Source organism: Trichomonas vaginalis, chromosome IV (assembly GCF_026262505.1).
Source record: "Trichomonas vaginalis G3 chromosome IV, whole genome shotgun sequence".
Lineage (NCBI taxonomy): Eukaryota > Parabasalia > Trichomonadida > Trichomonadidae > Trichomonas > Trichomonas vaginalis.
The window spans coordinates 8,588,627-8,598,710 of record NC_067206.1 but is presented as its reverse complement, the minus strand read 5'-3'; the positions used below and the strand labels follow the sequence as shown (position 1 = coordinate 8,598,710).

General features: G+C 30.4%; 2 protein-coding genes across 2 annotated transcripts, besides 7 other annotated features; both read right to left on the bottom strand.

Annotated features, from left to right (window-relative positions):
• Positions 1-100: 100 nt before the first annotated feature.
• On the bottom strand, positions 101-439 carry TVAGG3_0053200 (uncharacterized protein; the record flags this gene model as incomplete). Its single annotated transcript, XM_051221096.1, has 1 exon — positions 101-439. The coding sequence occupies one exon, from the start codon at positions 437-439 to the stop codon at positions 101-103; it is 339 nt and encodes a 112-aa protein (XP_051106082.1).
• A 1,200-nt stretch (positions 440-1,639) lies between these two features.
• Positions 1,640-1,677: a mobile genetic element.
• Positions 1,640-1,677: a terminal%2Cinverted (terminal inverted repeat of Banshee-A3 transposon ID:TVAGG3_0053190).
• Positions 1,678-2,278: 601 nt separating this feature from the next.
• Positions 2,279-3,337: a mobile genetic element.
• A 683-nt stretch (positions 3,338-4,020) lies between these two features.
• Positions 4,021-4,057: a mobile genetic element.
• Positions 4,021-4,057: a terminal%2Cinverted (terminal inverted repeat of Banshee-A3 transposon ID:TVAGG3_0053170).
• Positions 4,058-4,742: 685 nt separating this feature from the next.
• Positions 4,743-4,776: a terminal%2Cinverted (terminal inverted repeat of MuDR-4N1_TV transposon ID:TVAGG3_0053160).
• Positions 4,743-5,638: a mobile genetic element.
• A 3,244-nt stretch (positions 5,639-8,882) lies between these two features.
• Positions 8,883-9,221, bottom strand: TVAGG3_0053150 (uncharacterized protein; the record flags this gene model as incomplete). The annotated part of the gene is made up of 1 exon (XM_051221095.1): positions 8,883-9,221. The coding sequence occupies one exon, from the start codon at positions 9,219-9,221 to the stop codon at positions 8,883-8,885; it is 339 nt and encodes a 112-aa protein (XP_051106081.1).
• Between the last annotated feature and the right edge of the window lie 863 nt (positions 9,222-10,084).

Sequence of the window (10,084 nt, the reverse complement as noted above, 5' to 3'; positions counted from 1 at the left end):
ATACTGAAATTAATGTAAGAAGTTAGCAACTGTTGCTGTGTTACAGTACTTTGCTCGTTTTTCCTCATTTTCTTTTGAGCTTTTGATCTCAATGTTGAGATCAGAGCAAACTCTGTTTAACCATGATCTTGAGGGGAGATATACTTCTAGCGAAGTAAACAATTCTTTTTCCTCTTGTTGGAAATTCGTCTGGATGAACAAGGCCAGCTAGATATAAAGCTCTGCTGTATCTATACTCCAGTAATTCGTAGGCAATCTGATAAGCTTCGATTACCTTTTCACATGCAAGACCTTTTGCTCTTTGATTGATTTCACCATAAAAATCAAGTAATTCGACCTCTGAAAGATACGATGGTTCTCCACCATTACATGTGGTTGTCCATACATTTTCCGCAATTGTATGTCGCAACTCTGCAGTTATTGAATCATCGCGTTCCATGTGAAATTCATCTTTGTTATCAGTGTAGCACTTTTTGTTTAGTCTTCTTTTGAAGATTTTACGTTGAATACGAGACAAAACTGCTTTTTCTCAATGAAGTTTACATTTGGCTTTAATGTAATTAAGACTTTTCATGTCACTTTTTGTAAAGTTCATTTTCGGTACGGAACAAATGCATATATTAATGCATTAATTCTAAATGTAATAAATTTTGTATCTTTGAAAATTTCAAAGTTAAAAAAAATTGGACTAATATTATTCGTCTTCAAATGTACTATGCAAATTAAAGTTTTTGGGCTATGGATTCTGTGGGATAAGATTATTGAAATTTTGGATGTTCCTCGAATTGGCCAGAGATTCGAGTGTCAATGCCTTGTTCCATAACATAGTAATTGTGTTTGTGACTGAGCATATTTTTTTCTAAAATATAGAGATTAAAATTGTAAAAATCTTCATTTAAGGAGTTCCTGTTAAATGATTGTGACTTGATTATATTTGTGTCGTTTTTGGTAGTCTCTTTATTCGATTTTGATGAATTTATGTTCGAAATTCGGTATTTAACTAATAAGATTCAGAGTAAAACACTGGAAATCGGATATTCTCTATGCCAATGAACTGGACAATCTGTGTGTTTGGGAGGTGAAATTCCAAATTTTTTTGAAATCCCGAAAATGAAGATCAACCCTTTATTTTTGATTAAGATATTTTACAATTTCAGATTTTTTTGAATACTTTTGATTCGGTTTTGTTAAAAGCATATCAGCTAACTTGTTTTAAAAATCACATATTTTTATGTGGTAAGACGAAATGATGGAAGTGAGGCATATCTCAATATTTTCACCAGATCTTCAGGCATTTAGCATGGATATATAATTGTTATCATGATTTGTATTTAGTAATATTATTTAATCCAACTTATCAAAGCTAAACAAGATAAGAAATGCGTTTTAATTTTTTTTTCAAACAAAATTGAACAAAAAATACACTTAGAAGATATATTTCTTTAAGTTATTTATAGTAATGGAAATAATATGGTATATCTATCATTAACATATAAGCAGATCATACCTCTCTTGTGCCATGCAATTATGAATTAAGAATTTTGTAAATTCAACTGTATATAATAATCTTTTAATTGAAAAACATCATCAGACCAAGAGATGTTAATCATGTGCATCTAATATAATTGTTTTTGTCTAGTGTTGAAAACAGAAATTCATCAAAAGTGACACCTCAGAAAAGCTATAATATTGAATTTTTGGAACTTTTGATAGAGCACGTTTTTAAATATTAATTAAAGTAAATGTATATTTCGTAAAGATTCTTTTTAATAAAAAATAAAATTTTGAAGAAGAACACAAAATCTTCTGAAAAATAATATCACATAAACTCATATTATTTTCTAATATATAACTATTTTATATAAAAATCAAATTCAATGATCTTAAAAGCGAAGGATAAACCTCAAAATTTACGAATATAATGAGTGGGAATATAATGCTTATCTATCATAAAACCATATGAAATATCAATTTTTGCTTTACGCCTAATTTTTGACGACAATTAGCAAAAAATGTTAAATGTTAACACTCAGTCCATTTGAATATGAAAAATAAAATTGACTTTGATTAAATGTTTTTATTTATCATGCAATTCTTCTTGCGACCAAAGATTTGAATAAAATTTCAAAAAATAAGATAGCTTAAAAATAATATACGGTAGTGTTTACTAATAGATGAATAGTATATAAATTCTATTAAAATGGATTTGATCCAAAAAGATATATAAAATTTGATCATAAATAAAATTGTTTAGAAGTCATTTAAAATGATGTAATTATTCAAATTTTGCTAAAACCCATTCCTCTTTGATATATAACTCCCATTTTTGCATTTCTGGCTCGTACCAAAATTTTGAAACTTCGAATAATTCGTTAGGAGTGTAATTACTATTCGTTTTTGGATTAATATCGAGAGATAAATGTGGTGTATTGTTGTATTTTTCAATGAACTGCTGAACTGAGTCCTTGATTTGTTGAATATCATCCAACTCGTCTGGCAAAAACTTTTCTAAGCTTGGCCACAGGCGCTCCACCTTGCCGTTCTGTCTTGGCATATACGGCAAGGTGTGCTTCCAAACTATTCCGTTTTCCTGCATAACCTGGCCGAATTCACCGCGGTTTTCACCGCCGTTATCGGTCCAGATGCAGTAAGGGATAAACTCCTCTAAAAGTTTTCTTAAAATATTCGCTGTTGAGTTGGAAGACTTGTTTTTCAATAATTTAGTTTTGAGAACTTTACGTGTCATATCATTCAATATGGCAAAGAATGGAAAAGAAACATTACCGTGAAGGTAATGAATATCGCAGTGCCATATCAAATTCTTTGATATGGCACGATATTTGGTAGGTGGATCTGCTGGTTTGTAATCTCTTTTTGAAGATAAACCTGATTCCATCATAAATTTTTCCACTTGATGAGGCTTTATTTTTTGTAAATTGTCAAAAATTTGATCTTTTGTCAAATCTTCTATATTTTCAAATTCTTTTGCAATTTCTTCTTTTTCTTTCTCACAATCGGGATTTTGAACAATATTTTGAAACCTTTTAATCAATAAATAAGTTTTTGAAATTCCTCCTTTATATTGTGAAACACAAGAATTAATTAATTGTTTTTGTTCAAATGTTGGTGGATTTGGTTTTCTGCCGCGACTAACTTTTGGTAATTCGATTTCTTGAAGTTGAAATGCTCTTCTTATTGTATTTTCGGCAACATTCAATTTAATTTTACCATTTTCCAATTCAACTTCCTTTCCCACACTTTTGTAATATTCACCTTCTTCTATTCTTCTTTTAGCTTCAAATAGCCATTCTCTGTTTATAGATTTGGCAGTAGTCATAAAAGTGGTCCTTCTTTTGTGATAAGATTCAAATTTGAATGTGGATGATAAATAAAAATCAAAAATAATTGTTATAATTTAAATGAAGAAGTAATTTAAAACGATTTTATTTATGATCAAATTTTATATATTTTTTTGGATCAAATCCATTTTAATAGAATTTATATACTATTCATCTATTAGTAAACACTACCGTATATTATTTTTTAAGCTATCTTATTTTTTGAACTTTTATTCAAATCTTTGGTCGCAAGAAGAATTGCATGATAAATAAAAACATTTAATCAAAGTCAATTTTATTTTTCATATTCAAATGGACTGAGTGTTAACATTTAACATTTTTTGCTAATTGTCGTCAAAAATTAGGCGTAAAGCAAAAATTGATATTTCATATGGTTTTATGATAGATAAGCATTATATTCCCACTCATTATATTCGTAAATTTTGAGGTTTATCCTTCGCTTTTAAGATCATTGAATTTGATTTTTATATAAAATAGTTATATATTAGAAAATAATATGAGTTTATGTGATATTATTTTTCAGAAGATTTCATTCTATATGCCTATGAAAAGTACTCTCAAAACTAACTTTTTCCTAATTATAATTAAATCTAGAATATTGTATTATGCTTAGTGTTATTTCATTTTTCTCATTCAATTTAGAATTTACAAATGTCAAAAATTGAGAGCTGTCACTTTTGATGAATTTCTGTTTATTACATAGCATTAATAAAAAAATCATTTGTTCTGATTAATATTTATCCAATAATAATATATATTCATTTTTGAATTTAATTAGCTTTTTTAAAGCTTAATATTTAATAATATTATTATTCAACATTCTTAATAAAATAAGATATATGCTTTATGTCTAATATATGTTTTGTAGAAATTTCGAGGAAATATCAAGGTTTCAACATCACTTCACTTCCACCATTTCGTCTTACGAAAGTTTAATTGTATGATTAAATACTTGGGCCATTCTAATATTTCATCTTTTTGAAATCGATTTTGCTCAATAGGATATGTATTAAAATATTTTTCCAATGCATCCAATAAATTATCCGTGCCATTTATTGATATATCAAGAAAGTCGTTTTGTTTTGTTTCTATCGGGGTAATACGATGTGAAAAGTGACAAAAATATACTATGATTTATATTTCATTGTATAATAAAGTCGAGAAGGGAGTCCTAACCTTAAGAAAGGGCTCTCTTCTCGACTTTCTGCTGCAATCTCACTCGAATTGCGCGTATATACTGCTTCTTTCATTAGAAGTAGTATATACGCGCAACAATATGCCATGGCAAGTGCACTTGTCGCCACTTTTAATGTTTCTCAAATGCAATGCGGGAAGGAGTGGCAATATAGTACTTGGGTAGTTGTGGAGTTATGTGTTAGGAGAGGGAACAGGACAAATTTGCCACACGGCACTTTTTTTTAAAAAAAATTAATGGAGCGGAGCGATACTCTGCTGCAGGAGCCCCAAGGCTCCCAATCATTACGAAAGGGAGCCTCAGGGCTCCTGAGAATCCATCAGCAGAGGCCTTTTCATTTGGCCTCTGCTGATCAAAGATTCGGCGAAGCCATTCTTCGTCTCAGGAGCCCCAAGGCTCCCAATCATTACGAAAGGGAGCCTCAGGGCTCCTGAGAATCCATCAGCAGAGGCCTTTTCATTTGGCCTCTGCTGATCAAAGATTCGGCGAAGCCATTCTTCGTCTCAGGAGCCCCAAGGCTCCCAATCATTACGAAAGGGAGCCTCAGGGCTCCTGAGAATCCATCAGTAGAGGCCTTTTCATTTGGCCTCTGCTGATCAAAGATTCGGCGAAGCCATTCTTCGTCTCAGGAGCCCCAAGGCTCCCAATCATTACGAAAGGGAGCCTCAGGGCTCCTGAGAAACCTCTTTGAGAAGGTTTTCTTTAAGAAAACCTTCTCAAAGATGATTGTCAGCATTCACTCAAAATCTACCAAGAGTTTCAAAGTTTCAAATCTATCTGAAATGAAGCTTTGAATCTCTTGTATATCTAATTGTAGAGGTACCTTTTCAAAATGTCTTCTATTGATTAAATTTAATCAGTAAAAGTCATTTTGAAAAGGTACATCTCTATAATTGCTATTGAGCATTCACTCTTGGAACCTTGGAGCTCTTGTGTAGTGCATGAAAACTCCAAGATTCTAGAATAAAACATATATCATAGACATAATTTCTTCAAATATAATTTAAGGTTATTTTTTAAAAAATTAGAACAGCGTAATTTAAGGTTATTGAAAAGTGACACTTGACAAATTTATCCCGCACTCTTCAAAAATAAGGAAATTTTGATAAATATCCTCATCGCTATTATCATAAAAGATTCAATATCCCTTTCGATATTTAATGACAAATTTGAAAAGGTGTTTGAAATTCTTTCGGATTTTGTTGAATTTAACCCAAAATTTATTATTAATTGTTTACAAGAAATTTTATTTAACTCTTCTTGTAAAGAAAACTTTGCCAATATTTTGAATGCATTTGAAAATTCCGAGCTTAGAATATATTTGGATGAATGCGAAGATGAAATCGATCCTGAAATTTTTGACTCTCTCAAAAATATGTATTCAATTTTAAATGAATCTAATTCTCATCAATAATAACATATGAATAAAAAATAAATGGATTTAATTTTTTTTATCAGTTTCAATAGATTACAGTTATTTTTATTTTCTACAATATCTCATTACCAAATCGTTTTAACTCTTTGTATATCAAAGAATAATAATAAGTGACCTGTAATAACCATACTCATAATGGATTAGACCTCAAATTATTTAAAATGTCAATTCAATATTATTAAATTACAATTTCTTTTATTCTAATAGATTTTAACTAGCCAATCATGATTACAAATATTGTAGCCTTCATTAACTCATAATATCGAAGAATATAACTTATATTCATGGACAATTTGTGATTAATTTCCAATAATATATAAAACCGACTCAAATTAATCATGTTGGCATTAGCGCGCATCGATGCTCAATCTACCTGTAGTATTATAAGCTTATATTCCTATTTTTCAGCATTAAAATTGTGAATTACGTAATTTTGTCATAGTTTTACGTAATTTTAATTTTTTTTGATAAGAAAAAAATGACTTTAAGAAAAAACGAGATCACTCATAATCTTTTTCTCAGAAAACTGCAGAGTATACAACAAATGTACTCAAACGTGCATTAAGCACAATACCTGGTCCCCATTTCGCTCTATGGACCGATAATGGTACAAAAAATAAAGAAAAATTGCAAAAACGTTCCCACTTTTTGAGAGGGATGTTTTGCAAAATAATTTTATGGACATCTCTGGAAAGTTTCATTTCAGTTTGATAATATATCCAACACCTATATAGAAGAGCCTTGCTGATTTGACCTGAAAGAGCGAAAGTTAGTTTTTGATTTGAAAACCCTGCAATTTAATATTGTTAAGGACTCAATGTAGAAATATGATATAATATCATGTAGAGATCAATCATCTTCCAAAAATCTTCTATGTATGAAAGAAAAAAATTTGCAAAACGTACCTCTCAAGAAGTGGGAACGTTTTGCACACTCTCGAAAATAAAACACAATTTCATTAATTATTATGCGAAAGGGGAATTGAACATATTTTTATTCAACCAGATAATCCTCAGGCCAACAGATTTCGCAAAGAGAATTTCCCCAAACAGTAAGATTTTTCAAAAAAAAGAAATATAATGCGAAGAATTAAGATTAATCACCGAAAAAACAACTGATTTTACTTACTTTAATGATTTTGAAGATATGCAAATTATCAGGAAGAAAGCTCAATATAACAAATAAAATAATATTCTAATTTGCAAGAATGGGTTTAATGACTACGCACAAATACATAGCCTCATACATATCAACAAAGGTCTTGGGTCTCCGAGGTTCTCAATTTCATCAGAAACCGCTATATGATAACCAAGCTTACTCAGATCTACACATAAATACATAGCCTCATACATATCAACAAAGGTCTCTCTACTCTTAAGTTCCAATTCCCAAAATTTTATTTTTATATTTATTGGCAAAAGGTAAAAGTTCCAAATTATCGTATCGTTAATTTTTAATTTGCTTTCAAATTATATTTTTTGTACTTACGTTCAATTTTTATTTTTAATAAATTATTTATATTAAAATTTCGAAATATTCATAAATACATTCAATTCATATAATAATAGTCAATATCATCGTTTTGAGAAGATCAGATCCTACACAAAAACCATGGAGAGGATTGTATTTTCAATGTATGCCTCTGGTCGAGCACTAAAAGCAAAAGCTAGACAGTTTTTAACCTGTATAATAAAAATGTATCATATATCTTTTTGGAAAATAAAAACAAATTTTTATTTATTCAATATTATATAAAAAGGTGTTGATATTGCAGGTTTTTCAGTATGTTTTCCATCCCAATAAAACTCAATATTAATCGATATATCTGAAAAATACGAGGTGTCAAAGTGGTGAATTTCACCTCACTTCGTTTTGCTCCATTAAATTGACTCAATTTCATCCCTTTGCTGAGAATTTTTGTATTTGGAGGATAATAATCTAAATAATTCGAAATATTTGTTACAATAACTATCAGTGCTTGATTTAATGTTTGAATTTGATTGCTTCAAATTGCGCAATTTTAAGTAATTCGGCGTCAGATGTTAATTTTTTGCAAGAAGAATTAAATATATATGTGGGATTTGGTATTGCGTTTGATGTTTTGTTTGTTAATTCGTTGGATAAGGCTTTATCTGGGTTCCACGGATGAATACCATACTGATGCATTGACTTAATCACAAGCATCAATTAAAATTCTTACAATTTTTAACCTTGGTTTTGGGGTATTTGATAAATTATCTTGCTCATATGTGTAAAGCGGAACATATTTTAACCTGTTATTCTTTGATCTCAAAGATGCTGCACATCCTACATCAAATAACTGGAGAACTACTGTGCAGTAAGCTGGAAATGTCAAGAGTTCAATTCTGAAGAGACTCAAAAGTTTGCAAGTAAAATAACTTACTCGGCTGATATGATTATCACCGAATACGATATTATGCTGAGCTGCTGTGATAGCATCAAGACTTGAGCGATATCTCTGGATTTCGATAATAAAAGTTAAATTAAAGATATCCCATATCTTCTTTGTCATCCATCCATAAGATTGTCCTGTAAGGAATGCTCTCACGGAGCGGAGTTCCTGTGAACAATTTTATATTCCTGGAACAATAATAAATGGTTTCATCCGGTATCCTTCAGAATTATATGGGAAGATACTAGTAACAAGCACAAATTCATGCTCTTCTTTGGTTAAAGGAGGGTTGCTTTCAGTGCAGATAACTTTGTAACGCTTTGATGAAGCAGAGATGTTTCATAAATACTCCACTTATTCCATGGATCAATTCCTGCCGTATACTGAAATTAATGTAAGAAGTTAGCAACTGTTGCTGTGTTACAGTACTTTGCTCGTTTTTCCTCATTTTCTTTTGAGCTTTTGATCTCAATGTTGAGATCAGAGCAAACTCTGTTTAACCATGATCTTGAGGGGAGATATACTTCTAGCGAAGTAAACAATTCTTTTTCCTCTTGTTGGAAATTCGTCTGGATGAACAAGGCCAGCTAGATATAAAGCTCTGCTGTATCTATACTCCAGTAATTCGTAGGCAATCTGATAAGCTTCGATTACCTTTTCACATGCAAGACCTTTTGCTCTTTGATTGATTTCACCATAAAAATCAAGTAATTCGACCTCTGAAAGATACGATGGTTCTCCACCATTACATGTGGTTGTCCATACATTTTCCGCAATTGTATGTCGCAACTCTGCAGTTATTGAATCATCGCGTTCCATGTGAAATTCATCTTTGTTATCAGTGTAGCACTTTTTGTTTAGTCTTCTTTTGAAGATTTTACGTTGAATACGAGACAAAACTGCTTTTTCTCAATGAAGTTTACATTTGGCTTTAATGTAATTAAGACTTTTCATGTCACTTTTTGTAAAGTTCATTTTCGGTACGGAACAAATGCATATATTAATGCATTAATTCTAAATGTAATAAATTTTGTATCTTTGAAAATTTCAAAGTTAAAAAAAATTGGACTAATATTATTCGTCTTCAAATGTACTATGCAAATTAAAGTTTTTGGGCTATGGATTCTGTGGGATAAGATTATTGAAATTTTGGATGTTCCTCGAATTGGCCAGAGATTCGAGTGTCAATGCCTTGTTCCATAACATAGTAATTGTGTTTGTGACTGAGCATATTTTTTTCTAAAATATAGAGATTAAAATTGTAAAAATCTTCATTTAAGGAGTTCCTGTTAAATGATTGTGACTTGATTATATTTGTGTCGTTTTTGGTAGTCTCTTTATTCGATTTTGATGAATTTATGTTCGAAATTCGGTATTTAACTAATAAGATTCAGAGTAAAACACTGGAAATCGGATATTCTCTATGCCAATGAACTGGACAATCTGTGTGTTTGGGAGGTGAAATTCCAAATTTTTTTGAAATCCCGAAAATGAAGATCAACCCTTTATTTTTGATTAAGATATTTTACAATTTCAGATTTTTTTGAATACTTTTGATTCGGTTTTGTTAAAAGCATATCAGCTAACTTGTTTTAAAAATCACATATTTTTATGTGGTAAGACGAAATGATGGAAGTGAGGCATATCTCAATATTTTCACCAGATCTTCAGGCATTTAGCAT